The 20,516-nt window shown below is 45.6% G+C and overlaps 1 protein-coding gene across 5 annotated transcripts in view; it reads right to left on the minus strand.

The window, feature by feature from the left end:
• Positions 1-63: 63 nt before the first annotated feature.
• dagla (diacylglycerol lipase, alpha) overlaps positions 64-20,516 on the minus strand; it is a 39,799-nt gene continuing 19,346 nt past the window's right edge. For 4 of the 5 annotated variants that reach the window (XM_042061509.1, XM_042061510.1, XM_042061508.1 and 1 more), the window contains 16 exons: positions 20,341-20,428; positions 18,926-19,060; positions 18,239-18,316; positions 17,680-17,804; positions 17,128-17,278; positions 16,414-16,497; positions 14,685-14,762; positions 14,373-14,453; positions 13,956-14,098; positions 12,473-12,541; positions 12,273-12,345; positions 10,354-10,562; positions 9,544-9,670; positions 8,599-9,009; positions 4,323-4,486; positions 64-3,475 (listed from right to left, as the gene is read on the minus strand). In XM_042061509.1, the coding sequence (XP_041917443.1) occupies positions 2,347-3,475; positions 4,323-4,486; positions 8,599-9,009; positions 9,544-9,670; positions 10,354-10,562; positions 12,273-12,345; positions 12,473-12,541; positions 13,956-14,098; positions 14,373-14,453; positions 14,685-14,762; positions 16,414-16,497; positions 17,128-17,278; positions 17,680-17,804; positions 18,239-18,316; positions 18,926-19,060; positions 20,341-20,428 (3,145 nt within the window). In that variant the 3' untranslated portion in view covers positions 64-2,346. The remainder of the gene's footprint in view (positions 3,476-4,322; positions 4,487-8,598; positions 9,010-9,543; positions 9,671-10,353; positions 10,563-12,272; positions 12,346-12,472; positions 12,542-13,955; positions 14,099-14,372; positions 14,454-14,684; positions 14,763-16,413; positions 16,498-17,127; positions 17,279-17,679; positions 17,805-18,238; positions 18,317-18,925; positions 19,061-20,340; positions 20,429-20,516) is intronic. The other variant, XM_042061512.1, reaches the window with a different exon arrangement.

A 20,516-nucleotide genomic window follows, 5' to 3' on the forward strand; every position in this document is an offset into this window, starting at 1 on the left:
ACACAGCCGCTGTGAAAAAGTACCCCAGGGTCTCCCATGGCGTTTCTAATGATCCAGTGCCCATCAAGTTTGCATTGGATTACTGCACAAGTAGAATTTGGGATTCTGTGCTACTTCCTCCTGAGGTCAGCAGATGTATCATCATCATCAAATGGGAACTAAGATTTTATTTAAAAAAGATAAAATGTCACCCCAAAGCTGCACGAAGGCTTTGTTGGCAGATTTCAATGTTGAGTTTTCCTCAGGGTCAAATGTCTGCGAGGACCTCGTTAAGCGCAATCGATTCAACAAATGTGTACATACATACACACAATTGAAATGCACACACACACACACACACACACACACACACACACACACACACACACACACACACACACACACACACACACACACCTTTTTCTGTGCCTTTTATGCAACATTATTTCAAAAGTTGCTGACCACCAGGAGTACTTTTTCACAGGGTCAAATAGGAGAAATTTCTTTACTTTGAAATTGCTGTGATCTCACAGCAAATCCCTAACTCAACTCAATACAATTCATGTATTTAAATTCATTTTAAATTATATAAAAGTCAAACCATTCTGAAGCAATAACCATAATAATAATTATAATAATAAGTGTCTTAATGGATCATAATAACACCAATTATTGTAAGAGTAGTAATAATAATAACAGTAATGATAATAAATAATGATAAGATGTGAATGACATCACATTCCAAGAAAGATAAGAAATAGAGGGTTGGGGGGTTTAAATTCCCACAGACATGAAGCTTGTTTTGCTGCTCATTTGTTCTTTCAGAAGATGACGGACACGGGACAAGGGGTCACCCTGAGGCCCCATGTCTTCCAGTCCGAGCCCAAGTGTGCTTGAGATGAACTGGTTTAAAGGTAACTGTGCCCTCAGGCGAGAGGGGGCTCACCCGTACATTGATTCCCATGCTTTGTGTGAAAGCACCATGGCCCTGAGACCCACATACATGCTATCTATATCTTGGCAGTATAGCAGAGATGGCATCATCGTCTCTCTGGGAGCTCTCCGTTGTGTTGGCCCGTGCTTGGCAGTGCTTGCAACTACTGCCCAGAGTCATCCCTTTCATATCCTGCTGTTTAGTGTTTGCATTTGCCATGGATTGTTACACATCTATTATGCTGACAAATGACATCTCTTAAAATATATTTGGCAATTGTAAAATTTATGTAATCTTTTTTTGGCAAGGGGATAAAATGAGTATGTTAATGTGGGTGAAGGAGTAATGGAGATTAGGGCGGACTTTATGTGTATGGGTTTATGTGAACGATATGATTGGGGGAATATTCTCTTTTCATGCATATCAAAGCACAATCATAGCTTCCCACACCCTACAAAAAAGGCCTATCAGGGCTCCTCCTGTTCAACATACATACATTTTCATAATCACTACTAAAAACCTGGTGTGTAACGTCAACTCATGTTCAAATGTGGCTTTCTCTGTTTGGTAATTTGCTCTATCCATACATATAAACCTGAGGAATGTGTGTGTGCCATAACTCCAAAACACTCTCTTCTTTCCCTTATTTCTAGCTCCTTCCCAATTCCTTTTTTATTTCATCCGAGTCCCTGCACTGGTGCCATGGTTCAGTTCTCCATATTATCTCTGCACTCTACTGTACGTGTATGCCATACTAAAAAGGGAACTTCCATGAGAAAATGCTTGATGTGTGCAATAACATTCAGTGTATGGCATTCATATCGGACATTGTGCCATACGTAGTTAAATGTACCATAACCTGGCACTTCCTGCACTCATAGAAGGCTCCCTTTAATGTGTACATGCTCAAATAATTAATGCAAATGTAAACAAGAATTATAGTACATGAAGTGATTTGTTTTTCATTATCTTGTGCAAGTCTTCATAGTGAATGGCAGTGATGCCATTAGTGTTGCTGCCCACAACATTGTCGGGGCGAGACAGACTTAGAGTGGGGCGTTATTCGCCCAACGAGCTCGGGGTGATACGCTGGACGCTTGGAATGCTAAGTGTGAGCAGGACAGTGAGAGACACATTAAGCATTCAGTATGGACAGCAGACGGAAAAAAACAACTACAAAATGAGGTTGCTGTTCAGTGAGTTTTTGATCGCCAGCTGTCCTGGAAGTCAGATTGCATTGCTACACATGCATGTTGCACAATCCGTTCAGATTATCCAATGAATGCACCAACTGTATGTGATAGAGACTTCAAGAGAGAGTAACAGTTAGAGAATAAGATAGAGAAAGAGAGAGAGAAAGAGAGAGAGAGGGAGAGAGAGAGAGAGAGAGAGAGAGAGAGAGAGAGAGAGAGAGAGATTAATACAGTCCTGCCCTACACCATAGATGAGAGTGCATTCTCCTCGTTGTAGGGCAAGGGAGTAGAAGTTCGTATGTGATTGGCAGCCGGAGTCCCATCTGCGGGCGAGAGGTCGTTCAGTTCCCCGGACGAGGAGAGGGGGTAGGAGGGGGATAGAGAGATGCCAGAGGAGGGATCTGCCGAGCCAGCAAAGGTGCGTGGGGGCTTGGGCACTAGGTTGGGCTCCAGGGTGGCCCGAGCCAGAAGTAGCTTGTCCCTGTCTTCCAGCTGCTGGCCTGGCTTCTGGCTCTCGCTCTGGCTGTAGGAGCTGCGGCCCGACTCCGACTCGCCGTCCGACAGCTCCATTGGGGGAGAGCTGCTGCCATCCAGCTTGAAGAGAGAGTCCAGGTATTGGGCGAACTCCAACACCACCTGGCTGGGGTTACCGTTGGAGAGTGGGGCCTGCTGGGAAGCTGCATCTGCTAGGGGCTCGCTCTCGGCTTTGGCCGCCGGAGGCTGCTCTCTCGCGGGCGTCTCGCCCATCTCCACAATTGATTCCTGGCTGCCTCGCTCCAGCGGGGTGCTGCTGCCCCGTGGACTGTGGGGCACAGAGGGGGGTATTTCTGGGCTGGGGGGCCCAGACTGCAGGTAAACGTTTACAGTCTCCGCTGCTTTAGCCTGCTGGGGGGCATCCTCCAGGTAGAGAGGCTGTCCGATCACCGTCTGCCCCAGGACCGGTGGGATGTGGGCACTGTATCGGGGGGTGTCAGGGGAGAGGCGTGGGGCGTACTCCTCCAGGGGCGGAGTGGGGCAGTAGGGCCCCGGCTCGCCCAGCTCGTGCTCAGGGGTGGTCGGCTGGAGGCCGTCAGCGGCCAGCAGCTCGGTGCGGGAGCTGAGGGAGGGGTTCTCCTCGGGGATGGGGGCGTCCATGGAGAAGGGGAAGCTGCCCAGGCAGGGGGAGCCGCGGAGGGCCGCAGAGGAGCGCCGCGACTCCAGGCTGTACAGGGACTCAGCATCCGACAGGCTCTCCATCACGGCCAGCGGGGCACGACGCTCGCACAGCTCCACGGCGAGGCGCTCGCGGGCACCCGTCAGCACAATGGGCACCGGGGGAGGGGGGCACTCGGCAAAGCCGTCCAGAGAGATCTCCGAGCGGGCACAAGAGCTACGGGGAGAGAGGGATAAAGGGCAGGGAGAAAGAGAGAGAGGGAGAGGGAGGGAAGGAGGGAGGATGGGATGAGGGAACAATGAGGAGGATCACAAAGGCTCAAACAAAAGTAATCATAAGGAAGGGATGGCAATCAGTGGATAAAGAACAATAAGAAAACAATAAAACATAAAAGTGGTTTTACCAAGGGGATTCAAAGTAAGGAGTATGACAACACATAAAACAGGAATGGTAACCCAAATCCAACAAAACAGGGAGGAAGAACAGGGGATGGGAGGGGTAAGAGCAAGGGTTAGTCAGCAAACTAACAGGGCACTACATCGTCCTAGCATCTCTGCTGAACCACAGGGGCCGTGGGGGGAATTGTATACTACCATACGTCGTCGCACTGCAGTCCGTGTGAGTGAGAGAGAGGGGAGAGTGGTTTAGACTTTCAATGAGAGTCCAGAACGTAGACACTCACACACACACACACACACACACACATACACACACACACACACACACACACATACACAGAGCCAGACAGACAGACAGAAACACACACACCACCAACAAACACACACACACACACACACATACACAGAGACAGACAGACAGACAGAAACACACACACCACCACCAACAACATGCACACACACACACACAGAAAGAGAGAGACAGACAGAATATATAATATATAGAGAGAAAGAGAGAGACAGACAGAATATATAATATATATATTATCATTAAAAATGTATAATATGCCTTAACTATACAGCCAATGAGCTATAGCCACAGGTTTGTTTTTTTCTGTCTGCCACAATGCAGGCCGTGTCTCTTGTGTGCCCTCTGCTGGACTCACCGAACACTGCTGTTCCTGCGGTGATGTGTGACAGGACTGGGCTGGTGGGAAGTAGAGGCCCCCAGGAAAATGGTCTCAGGGTTCAGGTCCACCTCAGTTGGGCTCACCATGATCTTAGCAGCCGACAGCAGAGCAGTCTTCCCTTTGTTGTAATTCTCCAGTACCTATCAGAGAGCGACAGGCAAGAAATTAGGTTCTCTATTTCTAGCCACATCACAGCATACAGATATCAAGAGAGGAGAGAAAGAGAGAGAGAGAGAGAGAAAGAGAGAGAAAGAGAGAGAGAGAAACAAGCTGACATTGAGAATACATATCTTTGTATGGACAGCGACACATCTCATTGATATATTGGCAAAGAAGTTATTGGTATGCAGACAGACTGGCTGACACAGCATCACTATGTTCCACAGAGAATCTATCCAAACATTCTACCACACGCAGCCCCGACTCCAAGCTCTGTTTTATAGGGCAACTGGCACTCCCCTCCAGCCACAACTGACAATTCATTAAAGCTTCATAAACATTCAGTGGAGTCAGTCAATACCGCTTTGGAGGTGAACCTGCACATGCTTCCAATCTCATGGGAAGAAAAACTATGTGAGGAAAATGTTCATGATGAGGCCGTTCTTGTCTGAGATTACTTAGAGTACAACATTACAAGATTCATCATTTTGAACTAGATTGTTATTGTTGGATACTCAATGTTTATCAACGCTCTGCTGTTTTCACCAGATTGTCATCATCATTGAAACCCCTGATTGATGACACTTGTTATGGCGGAACTATGAAGGCAATAATCTCAATTCAAAAATTCTATCAGGTTAATTTAACAGATATGCATGACTAAATAATTATCATAGAATCTCCACAGGGTCTGATGCTCTAACTACAGTTTATGTAAACACACAATCAGCTCTTATAATACTGCGTCATGCTATGTGCGTTCACAGAGCGAATTCTGCCTGACAGGAGTGGCCTGATATAAGCTTTTAAAGCGGTTAAATTTTAATGACTTCTAATGGACCATTAGATTTTAAGACCACTGTGTACGACGCTTGGCAGCAGGCTGATCCATGCGCCGGTGGCCAAAATCATATTTCAGTCGGGCACAGATGGGCCGAGGAACAGCTGGATCTCTCAGCGAAGTCCCAGCTGTAGGCCTCATCCCCGCACAGAAACTGGGCTGGGCTGGATGGATGGATACCTGTATGCCAGTTGGGGGCACTTTCTTTCTCTCTCTCTCTCTCAGGCAGCCTGCCAAAAGGTAGCGGTCCAAATCTCACTGCTGGGTTGGCCGTGCCAGCATCACGGTCAGTCTGGCCCATGCTATTCAATTATTCATGTCCTCCATTAGCGTGTGGCCACGGCTTGGTCAAGATGTAAAACATTTGGATGACGTAAAGCAGCTAATGAGGATGGAGATTTAGTTTCACTCTGCCACAGGACACACAAGCAAAATGTCCTGCCAGAAAATAAACACTTGAGCAGGCGAGTAGGAGTAAAAAAAAAAATGTCGCACACAGTCACTGTGCATCATGGTGAGGACATTACTGTATGTAAGAACTAAGATGTGCTATGTGATAAGTGTGCTTTCCTGAAAGTGCTAGACGATTCCCATTTAAAATAACAGGATCATTATGCTATGACTCCTGCTTACAGCCTATTCACTGTAAATAAAGTGTTTCATGGCTTGTGTTCCTCCACTGTGAAAACACCCTCTCGTAGACTGGGAGATGTTGTAAATGGTTGCTTAAACAGATGGACGCGCAGCTGTGTCTGCTGGCAACATGTACGAACAACAAACACAAATAAGGAAAAATTGACAAAACAATGATCAGTGCTAGACACTAACAGATAGGAAGATTTTTGACAATGACAAAAGAGTCAAGCCAAGAGGAACACAGAGCAGCAATGCTTGTTATGCCGATACACTTTAAATGTAATTTTCATCTGCATCATCCATCAAATGACCAAGATGGCACAGAAATGAGACAGCAGCTTGTGACTAGGAGGAAATGTCAACAAGGACAGACAAGAGACAGCTAGAAGGACACAAAAGAGTCAGTGGAGACGGATGAGACATGAGCCATTAGGCTGACAGAAAGGGGTGAGCGCACAGCATTCAGCAATCACTCCTACACACAGCACAATGTTTGTTTTCTCCTTTAATGAGTTAAAACATGGTGGCAAGTTAAAACATGAGTCAAGCATCACATGTTTTCATAACAACAATTGTAAACATCCATGATACAGTACATGCAATGAGGCTAGGCAATACATTGAGTAACAGCATGATTAATTAATAATGTTAACATCAAAAACAAAGAGGAGACATACAGAATGATGGTGATCATGATGATGGTTAAGAAAGACAAGAGTAATAAATATGGCTTAGACAGAATATTCAGAAAGACAAATAAGTGCAAAATGTGTGAGTAGAAAGTGTGATTGTGCACGTGTGTATGTGTATGTGTATGTGTATGTGTATGTGTATGTATGTGTCTCATGACTGTACGTAGAGTCTAACTGCTGGGTTCTCTGCATGCTTAAAACCAGCACATACAAATGTAGTCATAAGACACACCATTGGTTAGGTTGGGATGGGGAGGGGGGGGGGTCTCCTTGAAGTGAAATATGAACAGGAATATGGCACACAGACTCACAATAGGCAACAAAAGTAGTAAACCACGACCCACCAGTAACATACAGGCTGACTGAAGCAGTCAGTTCACAGTGGTAAACACCACACGGCTAGGGGGCTACCAGTCCTTAACAATTAACCCAGCCAGGACGCCATAGGATGCAAAGGGTAGACAGCACCGAAACCCGAAAGACAAATACAAACGCCAGGCAGAGGAGAGACAGAGGAACCATGGGAGGCAATGCACACAGGTCAGGTGCACCGGAGAGAGAGGGGGTGAGTGAGCCTGACGGACTGAGGTCAGATTGGTCTGTTTAGATAGACCCAAACTTCACTCCTCTTCTGCAGGCACGATACACATGCCGCTTCAAATAGAAATACACTAAATTGAACAAGGCAGTGTGTAGCCTTTGTCAACAAAAACAAAAAATGCGTAGAGGCATGAGAAAAAGACAGCAATTCCAAAACATTTCTGTACATTCTGTGCTGGTGTTTTATGCATTTGTTTATATGTTTCAGAGCCTGAGAAATGTAAACAACTATATTAAAACACCTGAAACAGAGTGACAAGGTGCACAGAGTTCACAGCAATACTTTTTGAATATTATATGATTAAAAACGACGTACTGCCCCCCTTTAATAACGTTTGTCTTCTAGTAATACTTGCAGTCAATTCCTCTAAAACTGTACTATTGAGAACATATGCAAACAGCTTAATATGCAAACAGGCTCAAACATATCCCTGGAGCGAAATCGCAAGATAAATTAAAGATATTAGACACTTTGAGCCCACTGGGAAGAAGGATTTCTGAAAAACAGCACATTTGCCATGTCTCTCTAAACAGTGCCTCGTATGAGAAAGGGAGATTATTTCTGAGCTCGAGCCCAGTGTGGAGAGGGGAGAATGGACACCCCAGGACATCAGGAGCTGTCAAATGGAAACCGGTAGAAATAAATGAGGGGAGAAGAGGTCAGAGACGCTGCCCAAGGCGATCATGCAGCAGCAGCAGCCGAAAGAGCAGCAGTACGCTACGAAATAGACGAGAGAGAAAAGAGGAGGGGGGAGAAGGGAGAAAATCACTTTAGTACACAGGGACATTGAGAGCTTAAAATCAGGACAGCACTGGTGGGAAAGGGGGTCAGAGCGATTTTAGAGAGCAGATGAAGCTACACACAGGAGATGTAACAGATTGGAGACACTGGAGGGGCTGGGGGGGCAGAGGAGGCCTCTGGGGCAGGGGGGGTAGATGGGGAGTCTGGGGCTGGGGAGGTAGATGGGGAGTCTGGGGAGTCTGGGGGCGCAGGGGCAGATGGGCTGTTCTCCGCTGCAGAGGCAGGCAACTCTGAGGGATTGGTGGAATTGGCTTCTATGGTGTCTGGGGTGTTAGGTGTAGAGGGAGCATCTAAAGTACCGGAGTTTGGGGGCGAATTGGCAGCCTGAGGGGATGTGGGTGGGTTGGATATCTGAGAGGTTATGGGTGGGTTGGATATCTGAGAGGTTATGGTGGGTGGGTTGGATATCTGAGAGGTTATGGGTGTGTTGGATATCTCAGGGGTGTTGGGAGTGTCTGTGAGAGTGGTAAGTACTAGAGTGGGTGGGTCGGATACTTGAGGGGTTGTGGGTGGGTCGGATACCTGAGGGGTGGTGGTTGGTTCTGCGAGAGTGGTAAGAGCTGGGGTTGGCAGTGTATCGGACACCTGAGTAACTGAATGTGCATTTTCCACTGGCAAGAGAAGTGGTGCATCTGCATTCAGGAGGCTTGATAGGCTATCGCCTACAGGCATAGCAGAGCTATCGGACAAAACAAGGCTTTGGGTGCTAGAATGTGAAGGCACTGCAGGGTTTTTTGGCATGTTTGGTGATGAACAGGGAGAGGGGGTACTGGGATGTGAAGGGGAAGGCAGAATGTTTGGTGTATTTGACAGAGTAGGAAGACAGTCTGGCAGCAGGGGATTAGTGGGAAGTTCTGCCTGAAGACTGACAGCCACTGATTCTCCAGACTCTGCATCACTCTGTTCTGAAATGGCAACATTGGCTTCCAGCACCTGCAGAAATATCAGTAGATGTTACAACATACTAACTAACTCACACAAACTAACACATAACTACCAGACCAATCTATCACAAAGACACACAGACCACGACATATATCAGCACAGACACATAAAACACATTAACATCATAAACAGGTCCACACAAATACAGATATACCGGTAAACAAACACATGTACTGACAATCACAGCTTCTGTTTAATGCTGAGAAGTACAGTACCTATGCTCACAAACTGAAGTGTGTCATGACGGACACTGAAGTGTTTTACAATAACACTCCAATATCCTTTAGTACTGACCATGGTGACCATACAGATTGACCACTCACCACCTTACCAACAGGGCCTTTTACATGAACAACCACAATACAGATACACACGGACACACACGCACAGACACAGACACAGACACACACACGAACACACACACAAACACACACACAGACACACACACACAGACACACACACACACAGACACACACACACACGGACACACACTAACACACACACAAACACACACACACAGACCTTGTGGAGACCCTCCATCACCATATGTGGCATGTGTTCATTCAGCATGGCAGGGGAGATGATGACTTCATCGAAGGCCTTGTTGTCCCCCCACAGGGCGGAGTATGTGGGCTCTTCCTGACCACAACTGTCCACAGGAAGGGAGAGGAGAGTTCACATTCTCCAAAACACCACTCACACACCACAGGCATAAATCTCCATATAAACATGATCAACTGTGCTTGGTACATCTGTAAGGTTAGTCCATATATATATTTTTTTTTTAAATGTACTTGCTCGTGATGAAACTGTTGGTGTTAAAAGCTGAATCTGAGCAAATGATCAAAAAATCACTTGAGTTCATCATTTGTGAAAATAGTGTGCAAAAAAAGCTGCTCAAGCAGATGCATCATTAAAGCACCTATGCGACTAACTTAAGGTTATTCAACCCTCTACTGGCCGAGTGGAGTTATTGCAGTCATGGCAAAAAGGGTTACTTTGTTTCACAGAAATTCCCAACCTACCATTTCCATTATAATTTATTCAGAAGTGCTTTGAGATTATAACGAGAAGACACTGTGAATATAAAAATTAGTATTACTATCCTATACATCAGTACATTCAAGGTTTTTTGCTGCATGCTTTAAGAACCCATTCCATGATAGCACTTGAGTTTGTATTCTGCAGCACTGAATTCATCTGTTGTTTTCCCTTCTCCCCTTCCCCTTGATTTAATCTAACATCCACACACAACTCCTCCCCTTCACTCACTACAACTCTCTCTTTCCCTCCCTTTGTGAGGCAGTGGGCAGTGTCAGTGTTGTGTCTCACCACGACTCTGGGGGGTGGTTGTGCACCACGTGGATCACCCTGCCAGGCGGGTAGAGCGGGGTGGAGGCAGACAGGGCGATGCTTAAGTCACTGGGGTGCAGCCAGAGGCGGGAGCTGGGCGGAGCCGAGCCCTGCAGCTGGGGACCGTCCTCCTCCGACGGGAACTCCGATTTGGGAATGCACTTGGTGCCGCCTGCGATGATCCTCCACTGTGACAACGCAGAGCAGACACACACACAACACACTGACAAACACATACTTCACATACACTATTAGCAGATACAGTTAGGCTCATAAGTTTTTGAACCCATGCTAAAATTGACTAAAAAGAGCAATATAAAATCATCTTTTGGAAATTGATCTTAATGCCTTAAGTAAAAAAAATGAGGAAATATCCAACCTTTAAGGACACCAATTTTCTTTGTGAATGAATAATGATCTTCCTTAAAATGTTCTTCCTTAAAATACAGGGATCATAAGTATTCACACCCCTATGTTAAATTCCCATAGAGGCAGGCAGATTTTTTTTTTTTAAAGGCCAGTCAATTTCATGGATCCAGGATACTATGCATCCTGATAAAGTTCCCTTGGCCTTTGGAATTAAAATAGTCCCACATCATCACATACCCTTCACCATATCTCACGATTGGCATGGGGTACTTTCCATAAGATCATCTCTCTAACCAGCTATTATATAGACAATGAATTATACCAATCAGCAGATTTATTCAGTGATGTATACATGTGCAGTAGGCTAGTCTAAATGGGGAGTGTGAACAGACGCAGTGACAGAGAGGGAGTAGAGAGGCATGCGGCTGGGTATTGGGTAGTTTAATTCACATGAGAGGAGGTCTGGAATGAGTTTAGATTACGGAATGTAATTAAGGATTAAGGCAATTACTGTTAGTGTTAAAGTAATTAAGATAAGGATAAGATACAGTAATATATTCAGCTATCAACGGGATGAGAGGGTGTTTGTCAAGTCTGCTGTTCCAGTAGAGACATTATCAATGCATGCCGGCAATACTTAATTCATCTGAGGGAGTACTGTACTGTGTAAACTCCCCTACCAAAACACAGGTAAACACAGGTAAAACACAATTATTTGTCTGTTATCACTGGAACTGCATGTGCAGAGAGGGTGGGTCACAAAATAGAGGATCATCTGCACCAGGATCATTGACTGCAATCAGGATGTGTAACACATTCATCCTAAAATTAAACATCACTATAAAAGATAATACAATTCCAATCATTCTAGACTAAAGATTTCATCAGCCCCATAAAGAACAGCTCTTTAATTTCCCAAATAACCAGGGACCATGCCTTAACCTATGGCCTACCAAACAAGAGAGGATATAAAAGTGAACGAAAGGGGAGAGGAAACAGACAACATGGCTACAGAAGAACAATAAATCATAAATGTTATGGTTACGGTCTCAAGCCTCTTACCGGCCTGGAGGACAACTATGGGGAAAAACAACTGACACGTTCAAAAAAATATCTATAAGGATCTATAAACGTGCGCACATGTACACAAGTTACAACCAAGAGTCTATTTCATTCCATATTAAAATCAGTATAAATTGACATTCATTTCATCATAAGTTTAACTCATGTTGCATGTAGCAGAAGAATACCAGAAATAAAATAAACTCTAACAAATGGAATAACAAAAGTCATTTGTGCTGGTAGTTCAAATGAAATGGAGAGCCGACACTCGGACACACTTGAGAACAGTGAAAGGTAAGGGGCTGGCAACAGTGACAGTGAGAGGAAAGGGGCTGGCAACAGTAACCGCACCATTGGTCTGGAGTGGCCAGGCGTCATATTTCTATAGCACATAAACATGAACACACTGGCTGTGTACAATCACAGTGGGTACCCAGGGAACGGCATAGTTTCCATGTTCAGCTCACCTTTGGCTTGTCGCTCTTTTGTAAGACTTCCAGAAGGTGACGACGGAACCCTTCTAGCTGGAATAGACCGATCCTGAGAAAACAGAAACAATAAAGATGTGTTTCCACTACTTTATACATTCCATGGAACTCCACAAAAGCATACATATTCCCATGCGCACCAACAAAGAGGAAGCAGTTACACAAACCAGGCATCTCACCTTGGGACCAGATCCTTCCCCAACACAACTGAGGTGCAGAACTCCTTTGAGTACTCCATCGCATCCTCACTGAGACAGAGAAGGAAACAAGCAAAAGCAAGCATGTAAGAGGCTGGTGGGGGATCGCTGCAATTAACAGCAGCAGCAGCATATTCACACACAGCAGACCAAACAACTGCAGCAGCACAGAGCTGCCAAGGGCTTCTGCATGATCCATGGTCTTATGCACTGCTAACGTAAACAAACACAGCAGAGAGCCATGTTCAGTAAACACACACTGTGCTAAACTCCAGCCAGACATCTGGAAATGCAGGATAGAAACCAACACCAACAGCGTCTGACCTATGCAATGTGTGAACGGCCTCCTGGGGAAAGTATGTGGCTTTGTGGATGAGCGCCATTTTGTAGGCTACATTTCCCTCAAGAGCCACCGGGTCTTTATACAAATATCTACCACTGTGAAGTCATACAGTACTGCGTAGGTGATCCTTTGGCATGCCATTTTGTTGGATTTGTTATATACCACTGTGAAGTCATACAGTACTGAGTGGGTAATCCTTTGGCATGTCATTTTGTTGGGTTTGTCCACTATGAAGTCATACAGTACTGTGTAGGTGATCTTTTGGCACGTCATTTTGTTGGGTTTGTTATATACCACTGTGAAGTCATACAGTACTGAGTAGGTGATCGATTGGCACATCGTTGTGTTGGGTTCGTGGGCATGTTTGATGACGGAGGGGCTCTGTGGAGCTGGGTTATTGTGATAACGTGCCAGCCTACATCCACAGGGGTCCTTGGGAAGAGGTTCATGGAGCCCGTGCCCTAATTTAAGTGCAGAATTCAAAGTAGAGCGCGCCTGGTTGCTACTATGAATCAAAACCAACAGCCTCAGGCCCTTTTGACTCACAGACACACAGCACAACCCAATCTGCGCTACAGCAGGGCCGCTGTGTAGGTTTTCCACATACACCATTATCTGGTCTTACCTAGCTGCAGGCTAATTTACCTTGCAAATACAGTTCCACGCTGAGGACTAAGGTGAACGGGTTCAGTGAGTCAATCTACAAGAGAGCCTTTGCGTGACTCAATACGCTGTGAGTAACTATGCCCCGGTCTAGCCAACAACTAGCCCTGTCCACTTCTTAAGTATTTTTTTTGTTTACATTCAGTCTTGCTCTCACCCTCCTCTTTCATTGTGTAAACACCTGTTAAGTCCAAATGTTTGCCTGTCTGGGAGATTAAAGGACTCTTTTTGCCAGACAGGATTTGTGCTAAAGCCCAGACCTAAAATAAATATATTGTGACTGGATCTCCTCCACTCGAGTCATCAAACATGGTCCCAGACAGCACTGTTGTTTCCTCCATCCCTCTCCAGGAGAGCAGGCCAAATCACGCTCATTCCTTTCCCCCCTCCCACTGCGGCTGTGCAAGACGGACATGTCCTGAGGCCGTCCACAGAAGCAGCGGGTCCAGGTCTGCTCACCTGAGAAGGCCACCTGGGGGGGAGTAGGCGTAGCAGTGCAGGGACGGGTAGTGGGGTCGCAGCAGGAAGGACAAGATGGCTGCAGTGCCCGCGCCCAAGGAGTGGCCCACGATCACCAGACCATAATGCATTGTGCCTTTGCTCTGTGAAGTGCAGGCATCCACACACACACACACACACACACACACACACACACACACACACACACACACACACACACACACACACACACACACACACACACACATACCAATGAGAGCAGAGAGAGGAAAATCAACACTAATGCTACATATACGCATTTGCTAGCTAAGCAGACTCAAATTTAATTTTCCCTCTTATAGTCACACACACACACACACAGAGAGAGAGAGAGAGAGAGAAGAGGGCATAGCAGTGCAGAGTGTCACACTCTTTTACCAGATCTCTCCCAAAGGCCTGGGATAATATCATCTCCTGCTCCAGTTTCTTCTTGATGTACTCTGCTGAGTAAACCATGCCCTAAGGAAGACACACAGACAGGAAGGATTTCAAGTAACATAGACCCTGTGTAGAGGTCTCTCTGTGCTTTCAAGAGCTAAAAAGGAATGTAAAAGAAGAAAGAGAGAGTCTGAGAAAGTGACCCATAGCCTTGCATGTGTGTTGTTGAGAGTGCAAATATTTTGCATTCCAGCAAGTATGCGTGCGTGCGTGCGTGCGTGCGTGTGTGTGTGCGTGTGTGTGTGGTCTTACCTTGTGCCCAAGCCAGGTGCCATGCTGTCCCTCTACAGGCAAACGTTCAGAGTCCCCTGTGAGATCAGTCAGTGCATCCTAGAGCAATAAGAAAGGAGGACAAGGAAAAGCAGGGGAAGCAGGGGAGAGAGAAAGGAGAGAGAGAGAGAGAGAGAGAGAGAGAGAAAGAAAGAGAGATAGAGAGAGAGAGAAAGTGGGGCAAATAATAATGGGAAAAGAGAGCAAGGGAGGGGGAAAGATAGAGAGATTGGTCGAGAGGGTGGGAGGAGAAAAAGGGAAGAGGGAGTATGTGTTGATGAGTGGAGATAGTGTTGGTATGTCATCGTGCACACAGTGGACACAGCTTTGTGTGTATGTCAGGCCAGTTATCCTGGTGTGTGTGTGTGTCAGGGCAGTTATCCTGGTGTGTGTGTGTGTGTCAAGTTATCCTGGTGTGTGTGTGTGTCAGGGCAGTTATCCTGGTGTGTTTGTGTGTCAGGGCAGTTATCCTGGTGTGTGTATGTCAGGGCAGTTATCCTGGTGTGTGTGTGTCAGGGCAGTTATCCTGGTGTGTGTGTGTGTGTCAGGCCAGTTATCCTGGTGTGTGTGTGTCAGGCCAGTTATCCTGGTGTGTGTGTGTGTGTCAGGCCAGTTGTCCTGGTGTGTGTGTGTGTCAGAGCAGTTATCCTGGTGTGTGTATGTCAGGGCAGTTATCCTGGTGTGTGTATGTCAGGGCAGTTATCCTGGTGTGTGCGTGTCAGGGCAGTTATCCTGGTGTGTGCGTGTCAGGGCAGTTATCCTGGTGTGTGTATGTTAGGGCCGTTATCCTGGTGACCGTTGCACAAAAGTAGGATCAAGACATCCAGGATAAGTGACTGAGCTGAGTTCAATGAATCCAAAACAAGAGCGTCCAGGCTTAATTGGTTGCACAAAGAACATAAATGGTTACAGCACTCCCGTGATGTCACATTGTCGCACGGCAGGTCGGGAATGGAGAGTATATAAAAGACATAATTAAAAGGACAGACAACACCACCACAGTGATAAAGCAAAGAAATCTTCCCTGATGACGACAGTGGTCGGCTGGTGAGGGACCAATATGTGTTAAATTAGTTAATATGCGTGCTTTAAATTTAAGTTAAATATATCCTGCAGTGGCAGAGGAATTTGGATTTTTTTCTTTCTCTGTGGCACTAATATTCCTTCATTTTATATATAGCCTTATATATGGGAAACTGTAAATTATCTAATGATTGCAGCATCATCTAAAAATCATCATTCATCCAAAATGATTGAAATGAATGATCACAAATGTTTAAATAATGGCAGTGGGTCTAGTTATATGTGATAACAATGTGAAGTGGGCAGTGGAATAACTATTGGTTTCCGTTTGTGGTGACTGCTGACTGAGATAAGGGATGAGATTAAATAGATCCTGGAACTTACAGCCTGGTCTGAAGCAGGCTAGCTCCACAGAATAAATCTCCATGGTAACTTATACCATAACATATCTATCCTACTGCCCCATATCCCGCTTTTGCACAACCGGATCACGGATAAATTGAGCCAGGATAACCAAGATACCGGTATCCCGGCTTAATCCCTTATCCTAGTTTTGTGCAACGGGCCCCTAGTGTGTGTATCTCAGGGCAGTTATCCTGGTGTGTGTATGTCAGGGCAGGTATCCTGGTTTGTGTATGTCAGGGCAGTTATCCTGGTGTGCAACATGGGTGATGACCGGCTTACTCACTTTAAGGGACAGAGTTCCTCGAATACTGATGACCACTTTTTTCTTCCCATGATCGACTGCTACGAAAAACGGAGTCTCGTACACCTGGGACAACACAATGATGTGCAAATACATTTTTGTCATATTCATTTAAGTTTCATATCCATACTTGGCAGACTCATTATTTTTTCATTGTCAGTAATACATCAGAGTTTACAATCCAAAAAAAAAGGGAAAAAAACTTTTCTGTAGGTACAATTTCTCCCTTGTATTTCAAACATTTAGGGTAAGAACACAACATAACATGTTTAAACCAGCACGTGGTCACTAACCAGTGGGTGGAGGTAAGACAGGAAGTACCCTTTGCGCTCTGTACCGGAGTTTCTGCAGCTCTGCTGAACAGCGGTGTGTGAGCTCTACTCTACAGTCCCCACGCCAACTTTTTTTTTTTATCCCCATTCCCCATTTTTTTAATGTATCCATGTGAGGTTTGAGCACACTTCTGTATGAGCTGCAACATGTAGATTTCTGTGTTGCCCTTGAGTATGTTGGGAAATGTGTGATGCAGTGTCTTGAAGTGAAGTACACGTATAATTGATGTTGTGTGTCGTGTATGTTGAGTAATACTGTAAGTTATGTGACGCAGTGGCAGAAGCCCAAGACTTAATTTCCCTTTGGGGACAATGAAGTACACCTTAACCTTAGCCTTTGCCTGTGTCCAAACACCCCACTTACCGCATCATGGCAGGACATGTAGACAATCTGGACCTGCTTAAGGTCTTGGTCCAGGAATTGGCGGCGGACAGCCAGGACGTTACAGCCACAGCAGTTATCCTCCTCCACGGTCACGGCGTGGGTCAAACGTGAGGCGGATCCAGATGTGCATCTAACAAAGGGGGATAAAGACAGGAGAAAGAGAGGGTCAGAGAGAATGAAGGGAGAGAGGGATAGAGACAGGAGAGAGAGAATGTTAGAGAGAATGAAGAGAGAGGGGGATAGAGACAGAAATAAGAGAAGGAGGAACACAGGAAATGAGATGCATGGCAAGAGAAAATAAAGTGAAATAAAATAAAAGTGTGACCCAATTTACTGAATGATGTTCCCCTAAAAAAATCCAATTCGGGTGCGGGATAAGAATAGTCGACCCCTGGCTCCTGGCGCAGGCAGGAGTGTGGAGGTGTGATTGGCTGCTCGTGGAGGGCTTTTGTGAATCGAGGAGCTGGAGTGGCTAATTCGGTGTGTGGCTCAGTGTGGTGTGGTGTGGAGCGGAGCGGAAGCGTGACTCACGAGCAGGAGCTGGCGAGCCTGCACAGCCCACAGGCCGGCTTCCTCAGCAGATACATGGGCCAGCCGTACGCCGCCAGAGCAAACAGCATGTAGTAGCATACTTCCTTGTACATGCTCATCTCAACCTGGCCAGACAGAGAGAGGAGGCACATTCACACACACACGCACACACGCACACACACACACACACACACACACACACACACACACACACACACACACACATATATACACACACACACAAACATACATTCACATACACACACATTCACATACATAAACACACACACAAACACACACAGACACACACACACACACACACACACACACACACACACACACATTCACATACATACACAGAGAGAGAGAGACAGAGAGAGAGACAAAGAGAGCGAATGAGAGAGAGAGAGAGAGATGAATGCAAATCATTAGACATTTAGATGGGCTTAGGCAGTTTTGCAAATGCATATGCATGCACATCAACAAATACATATACAAACACACACACACACACACACACACACACACACACACACACACACACACATACCATACTCACAGAGTTTTTAAGGTCCAGGTATTTTGTGTTGCGAGTGACAGGCATTCCAGATAAGAAGGCTATAATGTCATTGTTTGCCTGAGGAGGAAAGACAACTCCCATTAACACCCTTTATGAAAGATGAAAGCTAACATCCTGACAAGGTCACTCTTCTAGTTCCACATCCTCCCTCCCTTCCTCTCTCCCTCCCTCCCTCTTTCTCCCTTTCTCTGTTCTTCTTTCCTTCCATAAGTGAATTTAATCGCTATGACCAGAGAGACACAATAATGATTCATCACTAGGAAATGAGGGGGGAAATGGAGGGGTTTCATTTCACACCTATCTGTGTGCGTCACTCTGCTTGACCCGGTCTGCAGTTACTCATTAGACCCCTATAAACTGACCCTATCCTCCTCTGTCCATCTCTCTTCTTCACTTTCATCCTATCCTGCTCTTCATCTTTCTTCTTTACTTCCATTCTATCCCTCTGTCCATCCCTCTTCTTCACTTCCATTCTATCCCTCTCCATCTCTCTTCTGCACTTTCATGCTATCCCTCTCTCCATCTCTCTTCTTCACCTTTATTCTATCCTTCTCTCCATTTCTCTTCTGCACTTTCATCCTATCCCTCTTCTTCACTTCCATTCTATCCCTCTTCATCTCTCTTCTTAACTTTCATCCTGTCCCCGTCACCATTAGTGTCTCATACCTGGTCCAATATGGCGGAGCGTTTGGATCTTTGCCGCTGTCTGAGGAGAACCAGTCCAGCAATGATGTCACTGGGCACAATGTCCAGGTCTCGGAAGAACTCGGCAAACAGGCTGGCCACTTCAGAGTAAGCATCCTAGGGCAGGGAAGAGAAGACCAAAAATGGGTCAGGGAGGAGACATATATCTGGACGAACACGTGCTTGTGGTTGATAACGTTCTGCGCTTGTAGTTGTTCTTTTGCAGAGACCACATTGAGCCAGATACAGAATGCAGCACAAAGGCAGATGATGATAGTGTTTGAATTTTCTTTGCCTTTATTTATTATTGTTTGCTTTTCTCTGTTTTGTGATGGTCTAAAGCACATTGAATTTACTTCATGTATCGAATGTGATATACAAACAAAACTGCCTTGCCCTCCCTTAGATAAAGGAGAAAATATGCAGCTAAAAAGAACACTATTTTGTGCACTGGGCATTGCATTGCATTGTGCATTGACTGCCGACTGTAGGTTTCCTCCATGCCGACATGGTAAACATTAGCCTGGGTGCCATTCCGAACTTAGTCCCGCCCACAACATTTGAGGTCGGGAAGTTCGGTCTGGCACTGCTCCATTGTGGAGCAAGTATGCTCGCCCTAGATCGGGCGGACCAATCAAATCGGGCTTTACAATGATGGACAGGTGAGCAACAGCACCTGGTCTATCACGTCATCTGAGCACGCAAAAACGCTGTGGCTAGAAGGATACATGGCTTTTAAGACCCCATATGGAAAATGCATATTATTTAATGAGGTTTTATCACTGAAAACGATTATTTCTGAAAACTTTGGCCAAAGTTGAGATGTGGGAAAACTTGTGGTTTCACTTTCATCAAGGGAAAACAGCGCTGTTGCATTGCCACATGTTCCCTTGTTCGTTTGAAATCTCTGATTGACCACCTGTTCGAGGGATTTGCGACAGCCTTTTTCCAGCTGTTTAACATGTTTGTAGCATATCAGTGTTCAACAGAATTATTATAAAAACGGAGGGGATATATTCTATCAGTTTTTTCCTAATAGCCTACCTACTAGGCCTACATATCTCTTAGATTTCGCTAATGAGTGTTGTAGGCTAGGAGTTATTGACGGCACTAACTTTTACAAAAGACCAGAAAACAATGTTAAGGCATTTGTGGAGAAGAAGGATGGTTTGTATGTTTTCTTCCTACACCTCACGGTAAACTATTTCGTTGCTCTGATTGGTTAGGTCTATCCAATTGAGTGCAGAGGCATTCCCTCCCTGTATCGGTTGAAACACACCCCATAATTATGTTCCAATAAAGCAGTATCAGACTCATATTCTGACTAGAATTGAGTATGACTACGTCATATTTATATGCATTCCTTTCCTGTTTGTAAGTGCAAGTTAGTTGCTTACAGATTGAGTGTCTTGGGCTCTGGCACAGCACATGATAAACTTGAGTCTCCTACTCCAGCTGCTGGCCTGACCTTCCTCCAACCTATGTCTGAAGTACAGAGAGAGAGAAAAAGAGAGAGAGAGAGAGAGAGACAGAGAGAGGGTGGGGGCAGAGAGAGAGAAAGAGGGTGGGGGGG

Source organism: Alosa sapidissima, chromosome 14 (genome assembly GCF_018492685.1).
Source record: "Alosa sapidissima isolate fAloSap1 chromosome 14, fAloSap1.pri, whole genome shotgun sequence".
Classification (NCBI taxonomy): domain Eukaryota; kingdom Metazoa; phylum Chordata; class Actinopteri; order Clupeiformes; family Clupeidae; genus Alosa; species Alosa sapidissima.